Below are 24,741 nucleotides of genomic sequence, written 5' to 3'. Positions count from 1 at the left end.
TCTTTAACTGAAAATGTCATTAACAAATGCTTAACCTGGGCAATGCTGTTTTGGCTGGAGAGGAGTAGTCACTTAAGTTTCAGCTCTGAAGAACTTGATTTACGATTATTTTTAAGACCCCGTAAACAGCCAGTATAATTTGATAGTTATTACTACTGACCCCACCCCTCCCCTGTGTTTTGGTTTTGTAGCTGTAAGTTTACAGAATTTCATGGTACATATGCTTTATGCAATTTTGTTAATGTACCTTATACATGGCACATTTTGATGAGGGTGTACAGTTGACAATCTAGACAATTGAATCAACTCTCACTTGCATTTCCTAATAAGTTTTAAAGGAATTTTGCTTCTCTGCAGCTCCCCTCTTGAAAATGTGAAGGTGGTCTCTATCCATCCTTTCCTCTTCAGCATGCTTTTATAATTATTTTAATAGCTTCTAGCCAGTTTCTAGCTCTTTATGGGAAAAATGCCAAATCAAACGATCAGCATGAGCGCTGTTTAATTAATTATCCTATTCAGACTGTGACAATGCTGTATTTTAAAAGTTGCTGTCCTTTAAGTGTAACTTGCATTGCTTGCTCTAGTAACACTGTGGAACATGGTAGTCCTAACATATTAACCAAAAATTCTTCTCTGTTGCTCCTTAACCAAGCTCTCACTCTCTGCTTTTCTTCCTAACTCTTAATGTCCGCTCTTGCCAACCGGTTTTAGTTGTACATGGTGCGCACCATGGCAGAGTCATTGGTATCTGGAGAGCTAGCGAAGCAGCTAAAATCTCTGGGACTGGACAAAACACTCATTGCGATGAACACTTTTCTGAGGCGGTCCTACATCTATCCAACCATTTTAAACTTTGGTGGTAAGAAGAAAGCCTATTATTATTTTGTTACTGAAAGAAAGTCAGATTGTTCCACCATGTAAAAGTTGAATATCCTGTTCCTTCTCTATAACGACAGTATGCAAGTACGATACCTTTGTTAATTTAAAACATCAATTTGTTTCATTCTGGTTCTATCTAATAATGTATTGCTATGGCAAAAATAAATCTGATTTTGTAGGCAGTGTCCCCCCAATGGTGGAACAGTTGGGCTTTCTCTCTTAAATGTATAATGACTAATTTGCCCTTTACTTTTTCTTTGTTTTGTTTTACGTTTCCTGTTGGTGTAGCTCTACATGGTTAGAACTATGCTAGAGTCCCTCATTGCTGACAAAAGTGGCGCAAAGAAAACCTTGAGAAGTAGTCTTGAGGGTCCCACCATTTTGGCGATAGAAGAATTTCACCGGCATTCATTCTTCTACACTCACTTGCTCAATTTCAGTGGTAAGATATTGCTTCCACAGGAGACAGGGGAATGGGGCAGCTTGTATTTTGACCATATGCCATTAGACATGTTAATAGGATTGTGAAGGAAAGCAGAGACGTTGAAGTAAATACTTTAATTGCAGGATCACTGAATATTCAATTATGTTTTTAGTCTTAATAAATTTCCACTTTTAGGCCCTCAATATGCCAACATAAGGAATGGGAACTGGAGTAAGCATTGTGGCTCCTTGAGACTGTTCTGACATTCAGTAAGGTCACTCCACTTTCTTACTTTATCCCTCCTTCCCCTTAATTCCTTCAGAACACATGGATTAATTCAGCTTAATACCTGAAATTCTTGACAAAACTAAATTTCAAGTTTGAGTTGCAATAGCCAGCAACACTGAAGTGCCTTTTGGTGAAGCATTGGGGCCAACAAAGCTTGTTCTTGTTTACTGCATTGACTATATGGGAACTCATATTTCTACATCACAACTCCTGTCCTCTCCTCCCCCCACCCCACCCCACCACCACCTACCATTATTTGGCCCTTTTGCTTGAATATAATTTTTTTTGCATTTTCACCATTTCCAAATGACTGAGCAACTTCAAATGGAGTTACTGCATTGAAAAGAAACTTCTTTTGCAGAAAGATGAGAACAGTGTATTTATGGATTCAATTGTTAGGTTGATAGTAAAATCTATCCGCTGGCAGACCTGATGCATGACACATTTATCGAAATGCGTAGTATAATCTTTAGTTATGGTAGAAATTAATCATTTTAGAAAATTTGAATTATTAAAACAAGCTGTACAATGAGCTTAGGACATTGCTATCCGATAAGTGCACAAGACAAGATGCATTTTCCACATAGGAAGTGAATTAGTTTTCTGGTTATCAACGCTGTGAACGTGAGGACTGCCCTGATTATTTTAGTCCTTTGCCCATTAGTAGCAAAACACGCACTTATTCTGTGCTGCATCGCTGATGGAAATGTCGCACTTCCAAACATTCAAGATCCTCTGGAAAAAAATTGTATCTTTAAATCTGTATCTCACCAGTTGAATATTGCAGGCAGTGGTGTAAACTGCGTCACTTGGGCTCGTTGTGCTTAAAATTATATCTTGTGTAGATAGACAAAATTATGAATAAATTCATAGCAGGGGCCATCTCAACCTTGTTTGGTGTGGCAATTACATAGTAAGAGGAATTGCATCAGTGCATAAAAGGCAAATTTCAATGTCAGGATAAACACAGTGTAATATATTCTTACCCCATATCAGTTTGAATTTTTGCATCCTTGCCTTTCATTTCAAGTAAAATGCCAATGAAACTGCGGTGGCACAGTGATTAGCATTGCTGCCTCAGCGCCAGGGACCCAGGTTCAATTCCAGCCTCGAGTAACTGTCTGTGTAGAGTTTGCAGTTTCTCCCCGTATCTGTGTGGATTTTCTCCAGGTGCTTTGGTTTCCCCTACAGTCCAAAGATGTGCGGGTTAGATTGGCCATGCTAAATTGATCCTAGTGTCAGGGAGATTAGCAGGGTAAATATGTGGGGTTACGAGAATAGGGCCTGGGTGGGATTGTGGTTGGTACAGACTCAATGGGCCAAATGGCCTCCACCTGTACTCTAGGGATTCTATGATTTCATCGCAATAACTTTATTTTCTGTAGTTTTTAAAATGCACTTGATTCTCTTTTCAAGAGCCCTCTTACACAAGGTGGAGAAGCGATATGGACTGCAGTTGAGTTGCAACTTGGTCAATACTTGTGTCTGGTTAGTCTTGGATTAAGAATTAAAGCTTCTGATCAGATTGGTGTGTGCAGCATCCAGTGCACGTATTAGTCCAGTAAGAGAGAGTGCTAGTGCTTTCCCTTTGATATAAATTAGTAGTAAAATGGAGTAACATCCCTAGAAAACTCTGCCTGCAGTCACCTTCCCTACAACCATGACTTTAGAAAGCTATAAATATAGGACTGGAAAATGTATACTTAGTCTGGAATTGGACAAAAGTATTTTATCGTAGGTATGCGCATAGTTTACAAGGGGCATTTGATGAAAAATATTTTGCTTGTACAACATAAAGCTTATGTGAAGCTTTCTTTTTTACCCCAAGTTAAATACTTTGTACTATATTGTATCACTTCGTATAATTTTGGGCATGAGGCTTACAGAATACAATATATAAAATAAAATTCTTAGCTTGTTGCCTCTTTTAAGGATTGTTTAAATCAACAATAGCAGCTTATTGTCTTTTAATGTTAAAATATTTAGCAAACCAAGACAGTGAAATCTGATTAAAAACTATCCTGCAAACATCATAGCTTTAAAGAGCACACAACAAATGCATTTATGACTATTACTAATCATTGTAAATGTATAATTGTCTATTTGTGCACGTTTATATCTATTTAGTGATTTATTGTCTTTGAATTTTTTTCTTAAGAAACTCTTCAGCATTGCTGTGATCTGTCCCAGCTTTGGTTCAGAGAATTCTTCCTTGAATTGACAATGGGAAGAAGAATTCAGTTTCCGATTGAGATGTCTATGCCCTGGATTTTGACTGACCATATTTTGGAGACCAAAGAAGCCTCCATGATGGAGTAAGACTTTAATTTAGTTGTCGCAGTACTGCATGACGAAAGCATTTTGTTCCAGTAAAATTCAGCAGCTGAATGCGGTTTATGTTCCACACTCATCCCACCGCTGGCAGCCCAGCATTTAATCCGATATTTGTGGCACTACAATAATTTTTAACCATTTTACCAAGAGAGGCAAGAGCATTAGAACAGGATAAAGTGCTGCAAGAAGAGAAGGCGTCATAGGTGTAAGGGGAATGACAAGATGGGACTTGGTAATGGTCTTCATTGGTGAATTCAGTATGTTTAATGCTCCCAAGTTCATGCCCATCTTTGCCAGAACTCATTGAAACATTGAAACTAGAAGCAGGAGTAAGCCATTTGGTTCTTTGAGCCTGCTATTTTCCTTGATCCCTTTAGCCCCTAGAGCGATATCAAATTTTTCTTTGAAATCAGGCAATGTTTTGATCTCAACTACATTCTGTGGTAGTGAATTCCACATGTTCATCACTCTCTGGGTGAAGAAATTTCTCCTCACCTCAGTTCTAAAAGGTTTATCCCCTCTCCTCAAACAGTGATTTCTAGTTCTGGACTTTGCTGCCATTGGGAACATTCTTTATGAATCAACCCTGTCGAAAGCCCTTTTAGAATTTTATAAGTTTCAATGAGATCCCTTCTCACTCTTCTGAACTCCAGTGAATATAATCTTAACTGACTTAGTCTCTGATATGATGGACCTGCCATCCCAGGAATCAACCTGGTAAATCTGCGCTGCACTCCCTCTGTAGCAAGGACATGCTTCCTCAGATAAGGACACCAAAATTGCACACAGTGCTTCAGGTGTGGCCTCACCAATGCCTTATGCAATTGCAGGAAACCATCCCTGTCTCTGTGCTCCAATCCTCTTATGAAAGCCAACATACCATTTGCCGCCTTCACTGCCTGCTGTACCTGCGCGCTTACTTTCAGCAACTGATGCACGAGGACACCAAGGTCTCATTGAATATCCAGCTCCCTCAATTTACATCCAGTCAAGTAATAATCTGTCTTCCTATTATTGCTACCAAAATGAATAACCTTACACTTTATCCACATTATACCACATCTGCCATACATATGCTCACACGCTCAGCTTGTCCAAATCACGCTGAAGCATTTCTGCACCCTGCTCACAGCTCACCCTCCCATCCTACTTTGTAGCATCCTCAAATTTGGAGGTAATACATTTAATTCTGTCTTCCAAGTCATTAATATATGATGCAAACAGTTGGGGTCCTAGCACAGATCCCTGCAGGAACCCACTAGTCACTGTCTGCCAATCAGAAAAAGAACCATTTATGCCAACTGTTTGCTTCCTACCAGCTTTCTATCCATCTCAAGACATTACCTGCAATCTCATATACTTGTAGCCTCGTTTGTGAGACCTTGTCAAAAGCCTTCTGAAAGTCGAAATAAACCATATCCACTGGCTCTCAATCAATTCTCCAACTTACATGCTCAAAGAATTCCAATAGATTCATCAAGCATGAATTTCCTTTTGTAAATCCATGCTGACTTTGATTATACCACTGCCTTTCAAATGCAGAGTTATGAAATCCTCGATAACCTCCCCAGTACCGACGTTATGCTCACTGGTCTATAGTTCCCTTTTTTCTTTCTATCTCTCTTTTTGAATAGTGGACTTAGATTAGCTCCCCTCCAATCTGTAGGAACTATTCAAAAGTCCAAAGAATTTTGGAAAATGACCACCAATGAATCTGCTATTTCCAGGGCCACTTTCTGACATATTCTGGGATGAAGGTTATCAGCCCTTGTTGACTTATTCACCTTCAATCAGATTCAATTTCCCAAAACAATTTCTTTACTAATACTGATTTCCTTCAACTCTTCACTAAAACATGTTTCTCTTAGAACTTCTGGTACATTATTTGTGTCTTCCTTTGTGAAGATTGAAGCAAAATACAAATTTAATTCTCCAGCTATTTCTTTACTTCCCATTATGAATTCCCCCACTTCTTACTGTAGAAGGCCGACATTCTTTTTGTCAACCCTTTTCTCTTTACATGTCTATAGAAACTTTTACTCCTTGTTTGAAACCCTCCAATAAAGTTTCCACTCGCCACAGTATTGAAACTGCTCTTATGAAAATCACAAATGACCTCCAATGTGACAGTTTCAAAGAACTTTCCCCCTCATTCTTCTTGACCTGTCTGCAGTTTTTGACAACGGTTGGCCACATGATCCCCCATAGTCACCCAATTGAGCTGGGCTGCACAGAGCACTTTCCATTCTTACCTATCTCGTACTAGCCTGTGTATCACTGGCATTGGCTTCTCCTCCTTCTGTATTCTTTCCTCTGAGGATCTATCCTTGGCTCCTTCCTATTTTTTATCTCCGTCCCTCAGTAACATTATGGGGAAGCACAGTGCTGGTTTTCACATGAACGCTGACGACACCCAGGTCTACTTCACTGTCACCTCTATTGAGTCCTCCCTTATTGCCAAAATATCATACTATTTATCTGACATTTTGCATCGGATGAGCTGAAATTTTCTACAGTTCAATATTAGGAAGACTGATGCTATTGTTGCCTATCCCTGTGTTCTGTGACAATAGTAAAAAGTCTGACAACACCAGGTTTTAGTCCAACCGATTTATTTGATAAATAGACTCACAAGCTTTCAGGGTTAGCCCTTTCGTCAGGTGAATGTCTGAGGCCAGAACTCTCCAGAGCATATATAGCACAGACAGTTTAGAGATTTCTGATTAGAATGCGAATCCTTACACCTAACCTGCTGTTCAAGACCTGAAGTGGCTGACAATGAGTGGAAGGAGCACTGATCACAGGTTACAGAGATGTGTATTGTCTCCAGACAGTACAGTAAGTGAGGTTTTGCAAACCCAGGCAAGTCATGGGGGTTACAGATAGTGCAACATGAACCGCAAGCCCACAGACAATCTCACAATGCTCCACTTCTCCAGTTTCCACCCTAAACATGTTAAAGAAGCCATTCCCTATGGACAAGCCCTCCGTATACACAGGATTTGCTCAGATGAGGAGGATCGTGACAGACACCTCCAGATCCTGAAAGATGCCCTCATAAGAATAGGATACGGTGCTCGACTCGTAGATCGACAGTTCCGATGCGCCACAGCGAAAAACCGCACTGATCTCCTCAGAAGGCAAACACGGGACACAGTGGACAGAGTACCCTTCGTCGTCCAGTACTTCCCCGGAGCGGAGAAGCTACGACATCTTCTCCGGAGTCTTCAACATATCATTGATGAAGACGAACATCTCGCCAGGGCTATCCCCACTTCTTGTCTTCAGACAACCACACAACCTCAAACAGACCATTGTTCGCAGCAAACTACCCAGCCTTCAGGAGAACAGTGACCACAATACCACACAATCCTGCCACAGCAACCTGTGCAAGACATGTTGGATCATCGACATGGATACCATCATCACACGTGAGAATACCATCCACCAGGTACATGGTAAATACTCTTGCAACTCGGCCAACATTGTCTACCTGATACGTTGCAAGAAAGGATGTCCCGAAGCATGGTACATTGGGGAGACCATGCAGACGCTACGACAACGGATGAATGAACATCGCTTGACAATCACCAGGCAAGACTGTTCCCTTCCTGTTGGCGAACGCTTCAGTGGTCACGGGCATTCAGCCTCTGACCTTCGGGTAAGCATTCTCCAAGGCGGGCTTCACGACACACGACAGCGCAGAGTCGCTGAACAGAGACTGATAGCCAAGTTCTGCACACATGAGGATGGTCTCAACAGGGATCTTGGGTTCATGTCGCACTATCTGTAACCCCTGTGACTTGCCTGGGTTTGCAAAACCTCACTTACTGTACTGTCTGGAGACAATACACATCTCTCTAACCTGTGATCAGTGCTCCTTCCACTCACATTGTCAGCCACTTCAGGTCTTGAACAGCAGGTTAGGTGTAAGGATTCGCATTCTAATCAGTAATCTCTAAACTGTCTGTGCTTTATATGCTCTGTCTGAGGCCAGAACTCTCCATTCACCTGACGAAGGGGCTAACCCTGAAAGCTTGTGAGTCTATTTATCAAATAAATCGGTTGGACTAAAACCTGGTGTTGTCAGACTTTTTACTGTGTTTACGCCAGTCCAACGCCGACATACCCACTTCTGTGACAATGCCAGGAAGTTTCCTGTGTCCTGGTAGACCTGGTTCTTAGGAATGAGGTGGACCAAGTGTCAGTCAGTATGTTTAGGGGGCAGCGATGATTGTATCATCAGTTTCAGGCCGACTATAGAAAAAGGGCAAAGAACCATCCAGAGTAAGCATAATTAACTAGGGGAAAATCAATTTCAATGACGTAAGAGCCTATCTGGGCTGAATGAATTGGAGTCAAAGGAAGAATAACAACTCAACAATGAGCTACCTTCAAAAAAGATACTGTTCAGACACAGCCGCCCACATAGTTTCGACGCCAGCATTGGACATTCCTGAGCTGTTTCTGCAATAGCTAGGTCCTTTGTACAGCAAATTGGCACAAGTGGACCTTGCAGGGAACCCAGCTGTGGCATCCATCGCTGAAGACTGTTCCCTGACAAAATTCAGTGGAGGGCTCAGAGAGCTCCATTTAGCCACTGGAAGCTATTGCCTGACTCGATTACTGCACACACTAAAGAAATGTCCAGGCATATTCCCTCAAAAGGAAAAGGTAGGGCAAACTAAACCAGACCTCCATGGATGACACACGAAATAGAAAATAAGATGAAGAAGGAAAAGTGATGGGTGTCAGGTAGAAAATACAATTGAGAACCAGGCTGAAAACATAAGGTTTAGAGGGGAGATGCAAAAGTAAAGCGAATCAAGGATGGTGCATGAAAAGAGACTGGCAGCCAATATAAAAGGGAAATCCAGAGTCTTCCATAGGCGAGTGTGTAGTAAAAGGATGGTTTAAAAAAGAGAGACAATAGGGTCAAAAAGCAGATTTACACATGGCACAGGGCATAGCTGAGATATTACATGAATGCCTTGCATCTGTCTTTTCCAAGGCAGGTACTATCCAGTCTACAGTGAAAAAGGAGGTAACTCGGACAGTAGAAGAGTTTAAAATTAATAAGGAGATGATATTAGCAGCCTGTACTTAAAGTTGACAAGGCACCAGGACCAGATGAGATGCATCTAAGGATACTGAAGGAAGCGAGAGCGGAAATTGCGAAAACCATAATTTTTTTAGTCGTCTTTGGGCTCGGGGTGTAAGAGGACTGGAGAATTGAAAGCATTAGAACCTTGTTCAAAAAATATTTAAAGGTATGATCAGTAACTACAGCTGGTCAGCTTAACTTTGGGATACCGCATTAACTCATAACGTTCTTATCTTGTACATCCAGTTTGGTACATCCACAATTACTGATCAGTTTACAACATCATCATGCAATGACCTATTCAGTAAATTTGCAATTAGAGGAATTCACAAAACAATCATGGAGTGCATGATGAGCACAATGATATCCACAGTTTATTCCAACCATTAACTTTGTTTATCTATCCTGTGTTTTGCAGTGCCAAATCATCCAAGTATCTTGGCTTGACCCTAAGGTTAGGTAGTTTTATTACAGTACAATTCAGATCATTCATCAACTTATTTGGTCCTGACCCAAAGGTTACATTCCAAGCCTGGATGATCCCATGAGGCATCCTGATATGCTACTTCAGCCAGACTGATAATCATATTAAAAAGAAATATCTATTGAGCAAGTTTCTTTAACGATAACAATTTCTTCTTTGTAGGTATGTATTATACTCCTTGGACCTATACAATGACAGTGCCCATTATGCACTCACTAAATTCAAGAAACAGTTCCTTTATGATGAGATTGAAGCAGAGGTAATTATTAATTAATGTATCCCTTCACAATTATAAGTATTTTTTTGAGTTTGAATTAATGCCATTTAATTCAGCATTGATGTTTGAGGTTTTTTAGTGTTGAATTTCATTAGACAAACTTCATGGCACGTGGTAATTGTGGAACATGTGTGTTTTATTTTTAGGTTAACCTTTGTTTTGACCAATTTGTATACAAGTTGGCTGACCAAATATTTGCTTACTACAAGATTTTGGCGGGAAGGTACTGTTGAAGATCATTATTCAGATCTTTTACAACATTAGCAAAGGTTATTGCATTGAATACCTTTCACAAAATCATCTGTCCAATTTTTATAGCCTCCTTTTAGACAAACGGCTACGAGCAGAGTGCAAGAACCAAGGAGCTAATATACCAACACCTCCATCGAATCGATACGAGACTTTATTGAAACAAAGACACGTACAGGTGAGAGTTCCTTTTTCCATTATTGAGATGAAAGCCCACGCTTCAGATTGCATACAGCATAAAAGATAAAAAGTGTACTGCTGTCTGAAAGCAAAAATATGTGCAAAAAGAGAAAAAACAAACTTGCAAAGAAAAGCAAACAAAATGGAATGTATCAAACTGATTAAATTGTCCATCTCGCTTAATATTAGCTACAAAAATTACATCAAATGTAATCATGTCAAAACCAATTTGTGGAGGAGCTAGTCAATACTCAGGAGGATTGGATAAACTTACAGGAGGGCAAAAATAAACTTGAAAAATGTGCTTTAGCTGACAAATGAAATTCAGCGCAGGCAAATATGAAAATGTGTCTTGCTGAGAAGAATGGAGAGGCCAATTGTTACTTGGAACGTGAAGTAGAGGAACAAAGGGATTGAAGAGTACAGGTACAACTAAAGATCATTCCACAGGTTAGCAAAGCCATAGAAAAGCAAACCAAGAGCTAGGCTTTATTTCTGGAGGGATAGAGAAAATGTAGGGAAGTTATGTTCAACTTATATTGAGCCTCGGTCACCCATGCAGAGTACTTTATGGTCACCAAATAATGAAAACGATAAAGAGGCACTTGGAGAAGGTGCAGAGAAGATTTACAGAATTGATACCAGAAATGTGAGTATACATATCAGAAAGTTGAGTTGAGGAAGAACTTCTTCACTCAAAGGGTGGTGAATCTCTGGAATTCTCTGCCCATTGAAGTGGTGGAGGCTGCCTCGCTAAATATTTTTAAGACGCGGGTTGATGGGTTTTTGATAAGCGAGGGGATTAAGGGTCATGGGGAGAGGGTGGGAATGTGGAACTGAGCCACGACAGATCAGCCATGATCTTATTGAATGGTGGGGCAGGCTCAAAGGGCTAGATGGCCTACTCCTCCTATTTCTTATGTTCTTATGTAAAAGGATTGGTGTCTTTTCTACTGGCAAAAAAAGGGCGGAATGGGGAATTAAGAAGAAATCTCATGGCTCAAAGAATTGTAAGAATGTGAGACTCGCTGCCCCAAGGAGTCAAGGAAGCAAACAGTATAGATGTATTTAAGAGGAAACTAGAACAAACAGTGCGAGAAGGTAATGGAGGGTTATGATAGATTAGATGAGAAAAAATAGGAGGCTCTCCAGTGGAGCATGAATACCATCATGGACTGGTTGGACTGAATGGCCTGCCAAATGACACATGTCATTTATCCTATGTAATATTTTAAATTTCTTGTATTGCAGCTTCTTGGTAGGTCAATAGACCTGAATCGGTTGATCACTCAAAGAATTTCAGCAGCAATGTACAAATCATTAGAGTTGGCAATTACACGATTTGAGAGTGAAGACCTGACCTCCATTGTGGTATGTATGCTGTATCTTAATTAATTGGAGCTCTGTTTAAGTACTGAATCATTTTGCCTGGGTACATTTATCTGACAATTTTATTTTCCTAGTCTTTATTGCTGCTGTTGCCTAATGTTTCCTGATAATTTCATGGTATTAAACAATAATTTTTAGATCACTCCTGCCACATATATACTAAGTGGTGATGCTGTGCTATTGACATATTTTATGTTTAAATAGTTGCATGCGCCACAATTTTGCTCCTCCACTTTTTGTGACCGCAAACGGTGATGTGGGCATCAAAATCTCGCGAGAGCCGGAAAATGAAAATCTCACCAGTGTTACCTTATTTTCCAATTTTTCTCCCCTGCCCCTCGCTTGTGACACAAGATTCCTGCCCAGAACAGTCAGGAATCTCATTCCAATTAATTATAATACAGTTAATGGGCTTCCCTGCATCGTTCCCCCAAAAATAGAAATTCCCATCAGGCACGGTTTACAACTGCCTTTGAAGAATTAGGAAACAGTGGGCTATAAAATCAAAGGGACCTGTGGGTGTATATTTGCAAATCTTTGAAGGCCACAGGATAAGTTTATAAGATGATTGAGCATGCTGGGAAGTTTGCAGTTAAACAAAACTCACCTGATGAAGGATGAGCACTCCAAAAGCTCATGATTCCAAATAAACCTGTTGGACTTTAACCTGGCATTGTGAGACTTCTTACTGTGCCTGTCCCAATCCAATGCCGGCATCTCCACATCAGTACAGAACCTGGCAGTGCAATAAATAGTGAGCAGGGTAATATTAGACTTGATGAGATTATAGACAAGATGATGAACTGGGAAGACTCCAATCAGATGCAATTGAATGCTGTAAATGTGACTGATTATCTATGGGAGGGAGAATATGGAGAGGTTGTATAATCTAAATAATACTGTTCTGAGGAGTGAAGAGTGGAAGAGTCTGGTGGTGAATATGAACAAGTTTGAAGGGGACAGCTTGTGTTGATAAACCAGTTGTGAAAGCGTGTAGGATGCTTGGCTTATTAAGTGGATGCAAGAAATACAACTGCATGGAAATCATGTAAACGCCTAAAATCCCTGGTAAGGCTTCAATTAGAATATTGTCTGCAATTCTGGGCAACACTTAGGGAAGGATGTCACGGTGTTGGAGATGACACAGTGGAGGTAGAGCAGATTGAGGTGTTTTAGTTACATGGAGATATTGGTGAAGATGACATTATCCTAAACTTGTGGAAGTATTCAAAATTACAAAACATTTTGACTGAGCAAGCTGGGAGAAACTACTTCTGCTGGCAAGGTGGTTGGTAATCACAGGTGTCATAGACATCAAATAATAGGCAGAAGAGCTAGAAAGGAAATGAAGTGAAAGCTTTTTACGTACACTGGTTGAGATTGAAGCAGACTGTCCAAAATGGTAGAAACAGATTCCATTGGAATTTTCAAAAGGTAATTGGACGACTTTTACAGAAGAGTCGGGAAAAGGCAGGGGTGTGGGACTAAATTAGATTGTACTTTCCAAGAGTTAGCACAGCCACAGAGAGTCAAATAGTTGCTTGTGCTGTAAGATTCGATAACTCAGTGCCATACAATTGACCATTTGGAAAGCTGACTGTCCAAGATATAAATAGCATACTTGTGATATTGAGGATTAACCTTTTCTGTTGTGATTTTGGTTATTTAGGAACTTGAAGGTCTAGTAGAAGTCAACCGTATGAATCACAAGCTGCTCAGTAAATACTTAACCCTGGACAGTTTTGATGCCATGTTCAGGGAAGCCAATCACAATGTATCGGCACCATATGGAAGAATAACTCTCCACGTCTTCTGGGAGCTGAATTATGACTTCCTTCCAAACTACTGCTACAATGGTTCCACACAAAGGTTTGATTTTTAATAGCATTTATGTTTAAGCTTAATCTATCTGATAACTGGTTCTTGGTAACTTGCAAGTTTTGTAATCAAGTCATTCACAGTATCTGAAGGTTAAACTTTTTTATTTCAGTAATGGTCAAGATATAATGCCTATTATTTTTGCTTAACTTGCACAAACTGAGAGTTAATGAGGAGATGCTTGAAGCACAGTGATTAATTGTATTTCGCCAGAATCGGCCCTGTCGTCTCAATGTATAAACAATTCATAAATTGTAATCACGTTTATCTTTATGATTACCTTCGAAGAACCCAGCAAAATATAATAATGATAATGACATTTTACGTTCATATAGTGCCTTTATTGTTTACTCCAAGATACTTGGAAGTAATTTAATCAGATGAAAATTGACTTTGTGCAAAAGAATGGGAGCTTCAAATTGATACGAAAAGCTTGATCAAAGAGGTTGATTTTAATGAGGGTCTTAAGAGCCGTGGAGATGCTTAGGAAGGGAATTCAAAGCTTCCAAATTAGATAGCTGATGACATGGCTGCTAATTGTGTGACAGAGTGATTGGGGGATGCCTGGAGTTTGGAGGAATGAGGTGTTCTTGGATGGTTGTAGGGTTGAAGGAGGTGATAGAAGTGGGGAGTGATAAGACAGAGAATGGATTGAACAATGGCGGTTAATTTTGGAACAGGAGTTGGTGGGCAGAATTCAGTGAGCACAGCAGTGATTAATAACCAGGATGAGATGCTGGTTGGGACATGGGAGAGCAGTAAAATGTAATTTGATTTGTGTTTGTGCTAGATCTATACAATGAAGTAGAACAAATCTTACTGCCCTACTCTTGCTCATTTCCTTGAATTTCCTGTGGGTTATGTTCATCTACTGTAAAAGATGAAATGATCCCCTCTCTGCTTCTTGCTCGCACCCTTCACTGAAGTGGGAGGGAGTGAGGGGTCATAGAGGGAATTGGCTAGGAGGAAGGGAAAGAAGAGGGGTGGGAGGGAGAAGGATGTGGCAAACTCGAGGGAACAAGGGGCTGAACAGAAGTAAGAAATATGTATGTCTTCAAATGCAGTTTGGAGTTATGTTTGTGTGATTAGGAATTTGTACATTGTGTCTTTCCCCAAACAGAAACATGAACAGTTGTCAATCACAGTGGATTTTCCAAGCTACTTCTAATGCTGAAAATTTGTAAATTCTTCCCATAGTGTAGATTTTGTTACTGCAAACAGGCAGATGGGTCTGTCAAAATTCCATCCATTATGCACAAAATTGGCATCCATTTATTCTGTACTGACATTATCTTGTGTTACAGGGGAAAGGAATAATTTAAAATTTGAGAAACTTGAGAATACCAACCATCTGCTTGATGGTTTCTTTCAGTTCAGTTAATAGCCATGCTGTCATGTTAGCATAATTTTATTATGAAATTATTCTTGATGGCAGTGGCACTCTTAGCTACTAGTTCTTGCATCTTAAAATAATTCTACCGCTTTTGTGACCATTAAAGGTATTTCTTACTCAGCCACTTGGGGCGTTTATAAAAGTAGGAACACCTTCATCTTTTTGTCGCTGTCTTAGGCTGTCCCTCAGAGTCGAGGATGAATTGCTTCCATACCCAAAATTAATTCTCAGGTGACTGATGAGTTCAATATGTGACCTACAATGTCTGTCAAGGGTGGGGCAGGTGGTGGTTTGAAGCGTGTTTGGGTGGGGCAGCCATGCACCCTTTCACTTTTGAAGCTTGGCTTCAACTTGCTCTTGGTGATGAAATTCTAGGTGCTTTTCCTCCATTTCATGTGGTTTTGGGCAAGGGGTTCCTGAGTGTCGGTGGTGGTGTGTTTTTCAACAAGACTCCCAGGGTATCCTTGTTCTTTGTGTACTTGCATCCAGGTAAGTTGTTTGTATTGTGAAGAGGCCGAGACATGTTTAGTTTTATCCTACTATTTTTTTTAAGGCGAGGACGATGGGCACTGTACTTCAAAACCTCCGTTTAAGCCCCTTTAACCAGTATAAATGAACTGTTTGTCAACTTATGACTTCTGATACCCACCCCAACATATTTTCCTTCCCCTCTTACCCATTGCTGTTTAAGTCACCAGGAAATGACTGGATTGGAAACCTGATTATTTATTCTTCGACTGATTGTGTTTTGGGTGTGTGCTGAAGTGTACAGATGCAGAGCTTCTTAGGGATAGTATTTTTGGTACACTCTCCTGATGAAGGAGTAGTGTTCCGAAAGCTTGTGATTCCAAGTAAACCTGTTGGACTTTAACCTGGTGTTGTGAGACTATTTACTGTGCCCACTCCAATCCAATGCTGGCATCTCCACATCATCAATATTTTTGATGGTTGCACTACATTATGTTAGGTCCTTACAGCTGACCAATGGTAGTGCACAACATAAACAGCTGTGAACTATTTTCTGATGAATACAATGAATCTTTTGTCTGGGGCCATATCTGTAATATAATCAATATTTGTGGTGTGCATCAATTGCTATTCTGTTGTAAAAGCAAAATACTGTGGATGCTGGACATCTGAAATAAAAACAAAGTGCTGGAAAAAAGGTGATGTTTCACATACAATATGACTCTTCTTTGGAATGATTATTCTGTTGAGTTCCTTCAAATATTTTGCGAACTCTTTTTGTGCACATTACTGTTTATGAATGCATAGCTGTCAAAATCCTTGCAGGAAGGAATTCTGGAATTACTTCCGCTAAAGATTCTAACAGAGGAATTGTCTTGTTTTTTATGGATTAGTAATTTATGTGAAGACTGGGTGAGTTAATTAAAGTTGACACAAACATAATTGCTTGCACAAAACCTTAATCACTGCAGGACCAAATTCTCCGGTGGAACAGGTTTGGGAGACCGAACGCCTGTTCTCATTACTGTTTTATCTGACCTTTTCTTGTTTTAACAAGAGCTTATTTTAATGTATATTTGTATAAACCCTTTAAGAGCTGATGTGTTGGACTTTTGCCCAACTTTTTTGAACACTGAGTTCCTGACACAGATCCAATTTGAACTCGCAGCACATAGCTAATGAGACTTAATTCAGGTTATTCATTGTGGTTTGTTCAGCATGCCACATGTCATTATTGAGTATAGAGCTTTCTATTCTGATTTTGCTGTTTGAGCATGTGATGAAAATCTGACCTGTTGAGGATATTGGCTATTTTGAAATTAAATCAACACAGCAGCAACTTGCATGTTGTGCCTTTATTGTCGTACAATGTCCCATGTCACTTCACAAAAGCATAGTGAAACTAAATTTGGTAATAATCTACGTTAGGATAGATGACCAAAAGATCGAAGAGGTAGATTTTAAGAAGTGTGTGGTGAAGAAGATTCAGGAAGGCAGTTCCTGAGCTTGTATATGTTTATGCTCGGATTAGCCTCTTCCCATCCTTATTTATTTAACACCAACAACGTATCCTTCAATTCCATTTTCTCTCATGCATTCAAGTGAAGCTAAAAATAAATGCACCTGTTGAATGCTATTTGCTCCTTGTGATAGCAGGTTCCACATTCTAACCATTCTAAGATGTTTTTCCTGATGCTTCCCACGCCCACACTCGAGTAGAAACATCATCTACTATGTCCACCCTATCAAACCTCCTCATAAACTTTGGATGAGTTCAGATTTAGTTGTGTTGGGTAGAAGGTGAGAGGCTGACCAGGAAAACGTTTGAATAGTCAAGTCAGCGGTAACAATGTTGATTTACAATGAAGCACACACAACTTTTATTTGCTGAGAATTGTTTGTAAAGTCTTACAATAGAAAACTGAATGTGGTAATACAAACTAGTGGAAGAGATGATCTGGATAGTATTTACAGCACAGAACTAAGTCATTTATCCCAAAGTTTTTTGCTGATATTTATGCTTAGCATGAGGCTGTGCATATCCTCCTTCATCGAACTCCAATGTGTACTACTCTTTTCCTCTCGTATTTATCTAGTTTCCCCTGAACTGCATCTATACTATTTGCTTCCATTACTCTTTGCAATAGCATGTTCCACATTCCAGTCACACTCTGATTAAAGAAGATTTCAATTCACTGCTGAATTTATTCATACTTATCTTGTACCTCTGATCCTGATTTCTGAGAGTGCCGACAAGTTGAAGCTGTCTATGTCTACACTGTCAAATCTTTTCATAATCTTAGAGAGCTCAATCAGGTCATCCCTCTTGTCATTCTTATCCAGTAAAAGTAGCCCAGCCTCTGAAATCTTTCCTGATGTGTGCAAGCTCTCAGTTGTGGCAACTTTCCAGTTTTTTTTGCATTTTCTCCAATGCCTCTTTATCCTTTTTTTGTAATTTGGAGACCACAGTTGTTCACAATACTTCAGTCATGGCCAAGCCAAGGTTCAGTGCAAGTTTAACACTGCATCCCAGCCTTTCATAAGAAATAGGAGCAGGAGTAGGCCATCTAGCCCTTCGAGCCTGCCCCGCCATTCAATAAGATCATGGCTGATCTGTCGTGGCTCAGTTCCACATTCCCGCCCTCTCCCCATAACCCTTAATCCCCTCTCTTATCAAAAACCCATCAACCCGCGTCTTAAAAAATATTTAGCGAGGCAGCCTCCACCACTTCAACGGGCAGAGAATTCCAGAGATTCACCACCCTTTGAGTGAAGAAGTTCCTCCTCAACTCTGTTCTAAACTGCCCCCCCTTTATCTTGAGGCTGTGCCCCCTAGTCCTGCTATCCTTTCTGAGCGGGAAGAGTCTCTCCACCTCTATCCTATCCATCCCATTCATCATCTTATACGTCTCAATGAGATCTCCCCTAATTCTTCTAAACTCTAACGAGTACAAGCCTAATTTATTCAGCCTCTCCTCATAGCTCAACTCCGGCATCAGCCTAGTAAACCTCCTCTGCACTCCCTCCAAGGCCAAAATATCCTTGCGTAAGTACAGCGCCCAAAACTGCACACAGTACTCCAGCTGCGGCCTCACCAATGCCCTATACAGCCGCAGCAAAACCTCCCTAATTTTATATTCAATCCCCCTCGCTATGAAGGCCAGCATCCCATTTGCCTTCCTGACCACCTGCTGCACCTGCAAGCTGGGTTTTTGCGACTCATGCACAAGGACCCCGAGGTCCCTCTGCACCGTCGCCTGCTGCAGTTTTTCTCCACGTAAGTAATAGTCCTTCCTACCATTCTTCCTACCAAAGTGGACCACCTCGCACTTGCCAACATTAAATTCCATTTGCCATTTCCTGGCCCATTCGCCCAGCCTATCTAGATCCTTCTGCAGACTCCACACCCTCTGCACAATTTGCTGTTCCCCCAATCTTGGTGTCATCAGCAAATTTTGACACCCTACACTCGGTTCCCTCCTCCAGATCATCTATATAAATGGTAAAAAGCTGAGGCCCCAGCACCGACCCCTGGGGCACTCCACTAGTCACCATCCGCTAATCCGAATAGCACCCGTTGACCCCCACTCTCTGCCTCCTATTTGACAACCAATCCTCTATCCACGCTAACACCCTACCCCCAACTCCATGTCCCTCGACCTTCTGCAATAACCTCTTGTGAGGTACTTTGTCAAACGCCTTCTGAAAATCTAGAAAGACCACATCCACCGGCTCTCCTCTATCCACCGCCCTAGACACATCCTCATAGAACTCCAGTAAGTTTGTCAGACACGACTTCCCCTTAACGAAACCGTGCTGCGTCTGCTCTATCAAGCAATTCGCTTCAAGATGCCTCGCAATTTCCTCCTTAATGACAGATTCTAACATTTTACCTACCACAGACGTTAAACTAACCAGCCTATAATTCCCCGCCTTTTGCCTGGCACCCTTCTTAAACAACGGCGTAACATTAGCCGTTTTCCAATCATCCGGCACTTCCCCGGAATCCAGCGACGTCTGGAAAATAACCAAGGCATCCACTATCACCTCCGCCATTTCTTTCAGAACCCTCGGATGCATTCCATCCGGTCCTGGGGACTTGTCCACAATCAGCCCCTCCAGTCTGTCGAGCACCGCCTCTCTAGTAACAGTAATGTCATTAAGACCCTCCAGTCCTACCACCTTTCCATCGCTAACACCCGGCAAATTATTCACGTCCTCCTCCGTGAAGACAGAAACAAAAAAGTTATTCAAAAAAGTTATTCAATAACTATGAAGCTAGCCCAGCTTCATAGTTTCTCCTACCCTTCTTTATCAACTTCTTTGTCAATCTTTGTTGACATTTAAACCTCTCCCAATCCTCTTCTCGCCCACTACTCTTTAGCTACTCTAAATTCCTCCGCTTTTAATTTAACACTTTCCTTCACCTCCTTCGTTATCCACGGCTTATTACCTCTCCTCCTACTATCCTTTTTGACCATCGGAATAAATTTCCGCTGAGCACCAAGAAAGATCTCCTTAAAGATCCTCCACTGCTCCTCAACAGACCCTCCCTCCATCGCGCTCCCCCAGTCCACATTCGCCAATTCTTCTCTCATCCTACCGTACTCCCCTCTATTCAAACAAAGGACGCGTGCCCGGGAACCCACTTTCTCCTCCTCCATCTGCACCAGAAACTCCACCATACAATGATCACTCTCCCCAAGAGGATCCTTCACCACAAGGTCCCTAATTCTACCCGCCTCATTACATAGCACCAGATCCAAGATAGCTCGCTCCCTCGTCGGCTCCAACACACACTGTTCGAGGAAACTATCCCGGCAGCATTCCAAGAACATCCTCCTTCTACACCTGTGTTCCTGTTGAGGATCCAAGTTTGACTTGAAGCTGGAGCTCCAATGTTGTGAAATTGAGAGTCCCAGGGCTGCAGAAGTGTCCAGTTGGGGCAGCTACAATTGATTCATTCTTTAAAAATGCTTCAAAATTGAGAAGTGTGGGGTTGTGAGTTTTTTTAGAAATGTTTTATGGGATATGGGCTTTGCTGGCCAGACCAGCATTTGCTGCCCATCCCTGATCACCTTTGAATTGAGTGACTTGCTAGACCATTTCAGGAGAAGTTAAGAGTCAACCACATTGCTGTGGGTCTGTCGTTCCATTTCGATCAGACCAGGTAGTGACAACAGATTCCTTCCCTAAAAGGAACCAGATGAGTTTTCGTGACAATTGTTGATAGTTGTTATGGTTACCATTACTGAGACTATTTTATATTCCATGTTTTAATTTAGTTTAAAATCTGCCAGCTGCTGTGGTAAGAGTTGAATGCATGTCCCCAGAACATTAACCCATCTCTCTGGGCTCCTGCTCCAGTAAATTACCACTGTATCAACAACTCCCCAAGTTAAAATACAGGAAATGAAAACACCAACTTTCAGTTTGAATGGAGACGGCAGGAGGGTGCGCGACTCATCATAGTGCAGATTATTAGTCTTCTAAATATTATAATGAGGCTGCTTGCCTTCAGTGAGCTCTTGAGGCTAGTGCTTTTATTGCTTTGCATGCGCACCAAGAGGAGTGAGACTCCTTTCTCCAGGTCCAGCAAGTTGGCCATTAGGCACACCCATGACCTGTCTGCTCTCCGCAATCACCATCCAGTGCTCCACTCACCATTGCCCAGAGACTATGCCCCACTGCTCAAGATCAGCTGAACACCTCACCACCTCAACCATCCATAATCCAAACAAGCACCTTCAGTGATGCCATCCACATGATCTCTCTCACTCTCCCAACGTACTACCTTCTTCTAAAGACTTTGGCCTTGTGATACCGCTGCCTTGTCCAGAAGCCCTGCATCTTGTAAAGTGGTTTGCCTATGAGTGATACCCCCACAAAAAAATGTATTAAGCAACTCTTTTGATGAATTCTGTAAACCATTTGGGAAACACGTTCTTTCACTTTTCCTAATGTCACAGCAATCCCACTTTCCAATTCCCGCACGCAATTCATGTCCAGGTTAAATCCAGACACAAGAATCTTAATGCATATGTTTTAATGGGTCCAGAGGTCCTGATATAAAGACATTAAAAGTCACATGCAGTTTAAAACACTGAGATTCATTTTTTTAAGGAATAGAATTCAGAGAGATTATGCTCAATTACATTTGAGTACTGTATGCAGTTCTGGTCTCTATTGAGAAAGGGTGCAGGAGGACTGCAAAGAGTGCAAAAATGATTCACAAGAATGATGCCAAAACTATCAAAGGTTGAGCAGACCTGATGGTCTTCTCTGGAAGAGAAATAGCTGAAAGATGACTGGTAGAAGTATTCAAAATGATGAAAGGATTTGACAAGGTAGCCACGAGAAGTTAACATTTGTAGGAGAGTCGAAAAGTAAAGGTCATAAATATAGGATAGTCACCGATCCAGTAAGGAATTCAGGAAGAAATATCTTTACCCAGAAAATGGTTTAAAATGTAGAATTTGCTGCCACATGCGAGCCTTTGTGAATAGAATTGATGCATTTAAGGAGATGCTGGATAAATAAATGAGGGCATGTGGAATAGAAGGAAATGTTGACGAGAAAGAGATCAAGTTAACCATGTCTGATGGTCTCCAGGTTTATGTCCACTCCAGAACAAAAATCATCAATCAGGTATGGTATTGAGTGCTGCGCTGTTGGAGTACCGTTTTTCAGATAAAATGTTAAACTGAAGATTCATCTATCCTTTAGCGTGAATGTGAAGATTCCCATGGCACAATTTTAAAGGGAAGCAATGGGAGGAAAGAAATACTTGCATTTACATATCACTTTTCACAGCCATGGTACTCCTCAATTTTGAAGAAGGACAGAGGAAAGAAAGATAGACTTGCGTTTATGTAACACTTGTCACGATCGCCACACTTTTTCATAAATGCTTTATAGCCAATGAAGTACTTTTGAAATAAGGTCATTGTAGCATAAGAAATGCAGCAGCCAAGTTGAACAGAGAAAACTACCATAAACAGAAATGGGATAATAGCCAGTTAATCTATTTTTGTGATGTTGATTGAGGGATGAATATTGAACAGGAAATGGGGTAACTCCTCTGTTCTCCATGAACTTTTAGCTTTCACTGACATCCAAAGTTTGAATTACAGCTTTTGACAGCGAGTAACGTTTCCTTATATTTCATGTCTAATCCTTACTGACAGTGTCACTGTCATTTCCCTTTGGTTAGTGGTCAATAGTGTTGATGATTGGGCTTTATAATTGAAATGTGAGCAGCAATTGGATGTTTAGTTTGTGTTATAAAAATGTGCAAAGTGGTTATATTATTGGAAAGAGCCCTGGATTAATAACCCAGAGATGTGAGTTCAAACCTCACCACAGTTATTGGAAATTTAAAACTGTTAATTAAATGTGTAACTGAAACAATCCAGAAACTGCTAGATTGCTGTATTTATTTCACATTAGAGGATAAGAACATAAGAAACAGGAGCAGGAGTAGGCCATCTAGCCCTTTGAGCCTGCCCTGCCATTCAGTAAGATCATGGCTGATCTGAAGACGTATAAGATGATGAATGGGATGGATAGGATAGAGGTGGAGAGACTCTTCCCGCTCAGAAAGGACAGTAGGACTAGGGGGCACAGCCTCAAGATAAAGGGGGGGGGGCGGTTTAGAATGGAGTTGAGGAGGAACTTCTTCACTCAAAGGGTGGCGAATCTCTGGAATTCTCTGCCCGTTGAGGTGGTGGAGGCTGCCTCACTAAATATTTTTAAGACGTGGGTTGATGGGTTTTTGATAAGAGAGGGGATTAAGGGTTATGGGGAGAGGGCGGCAATGTGGAACTGAGCCACGACAGATCAGCCATGATCTTATTGAATGGCGGGGCAGGCTCGAAGGGCTAGATGGCCTACTCCTGCTCCTGTTTCTTATGTTCTTATGAAGTGGATCAGTTCCACTTTCCCTCTTTCTCCCCATAACCCTTACTTCCCTTGTCTGTCAGAAATCTATCTACTCTTGACTTAAATATATTCAACAAGGTAACCTTCACCACATCAATGGGCAGAGAGTTCCAGAGATTCACCACCCTTTGAAGAAGTTCCTCCTTGACTCTGTTCTAAACTGCCCCCACCCCTCCCCCCTTATTTTGAGGCTGTGCCCTCTAGTTCTATTTTCCTTTCTAAGTAGAAAGAATCTCTCCACCCCCACCCTATCTAGCCCCTTCATTATCCTGTAAGTCTCTATAAGATCCCCCCCCTCAGCCTTCTAAACTCTAACGAGTACAGGCCCAGTCTATTCAATCTCTCCTCATAAGCTAACTCCCTCATCTCCGGTGTCAGCCTGGTGAACCTTCTCTGTACTCCCTCCAAAGCCAATATATCCTTTTGCAAATACGGGGACCAAAACTGCACACAGCACTCCAGTTGTGGCCTCACCAGTGCCCTGTACCATTGCAGCAAGACCTCCCTACTTTTATATTCTATCCCCCTCGCTATAAAAGCCAACATTCCATTTGCCTTCTTGATCACCTGCTGCATCTGCAAACTCAGTTTTTGCGATTCGTGCACAAGGACCCCCAGGTCCCTCTGCACAGTAGCATGCTGAAGCTTTTCACCCTTTAAAAAATAGTCCCTCCTACTATTATTTCTACCCAAGTGGATAACCTCACATTTGCTAACGTTATACTCCATCTGCCAGGTCCTCGCCCACTCACAGCCTATCCAGATCTTTCTGCGCCCTCCACGCAATTCGCTTTTCCACTCATCTTCGGATACCTATTGTCCTTCCAGCCTCCCGTCCATTAACTCTGTCTACCCTTACTGCTGCCTTGGAAAAGCAGCCAGCATAATCAAGGACCCCCGCACCATGGATGTACTCCCTTTCATCATCATCCATTGGGAAAAAGATACAGAAGTATGACGTAACATACCAACTGAGTTGAGAACAGCTTCTTCCCTGCTGCCATCAAACTTTTGAATGGATCTACCTTGTATTAAGTTGATCTTTCTCTACACCCCAGCTATGTCTATAACATTCTTTACTCAGAGGGTAGTAAGGTTGTGGAATGCCCTGCCTGCAGCAGTTGTGGACTCGCCAACTTTAAGGGCGTTCAGATGGTCAGTGGGTAGGCATATGGATAACATTGGAATAGTTTAGGTTAGAGGGCCAATAGAGGGCCGTTCTATTACATTCTGCACCCTCCCTTTTCCTTCTTTATCTCCAATATGCTTTGTCTAAATAGCACGCAAGAAGCAATAGTTTTCACTGTATGCTAATACATGTGACAGTAAATCAAAATTCCCACCGTGGCCTAGATATAACATTAGACTCATAGCAGCACTGTTTCGACCACAGCAGAGCAAGAGCTGAGCAAGCCAAATCCCAGAAGGAAACTTGTGTAACTGATCATAACTT

At 41.3% G+C, this 24,741-nt stretch overlaps 1 protein-coding gene across 2 annotated transcripts in view; it reads left to right on the top strand.

Annotated features, from left to right (window-relative positions):
* Positions 1-24,741, top strand: part of cyfip1 (cytoplasmic FMR1 interacting protein 1) — a 206,499-nt gene that overhangs the window by 92,760 nt on the left and 88,998 nt on the right. The window contains exons 16-22 of one of the 2 annotated variants that reach the window (XM_080197622.1): positions 712-859; positions 3,750-3,906; positions 9,676-9,772; positions 9,937-10,013; positions 10,109-10,217; positions 11,471-11,590; positions 13,278-13,477. In XM_080197622.1, the coding sequence (XP_080053748.1) occupies positions 712-859; positions 3,750-3,906; positions 9,676-9,772; positions 9,937-10,013; positions 10,109-10,217; positions 11,471-11,590; positions 13,278-13,477 (908 nt within the window). Of the gene's footprint in view, positions 1-711; positions 860-1,167; positions 1,322-3,749; positions 3,907-9,675; positions 9,773-9,936; positions 10,014-10,108; positions 10,218-11,470; positions 11,591-13,277; positions 13,478-24,741 lie in introns of both variants that reach the window. The other variant, XM_080197621.1, reaches the window with a different exon arrangement.

The sequence above is a fragment of the Carcharhinus amblyrhynchos genome, chromosome 10 (genome assembly GCF_965287045.1).
Source record: "Carcharhinus amblyrhynchos chromosome 10, sCarAmb.v2.hapA, whole genome shotgun sequence".
Taxonomy (NCBI): domain Eukaryota; kingdom Metazoa; phylum Chordata; class Chondrichthyes; order Carcharhiniformes; family Carcharhinidae; genus Carcharhinus; species Carcharhinus amblyrhynchos.
This window is presented reverse-complemented; position numbering and strand designations above follow the sequence as displayed.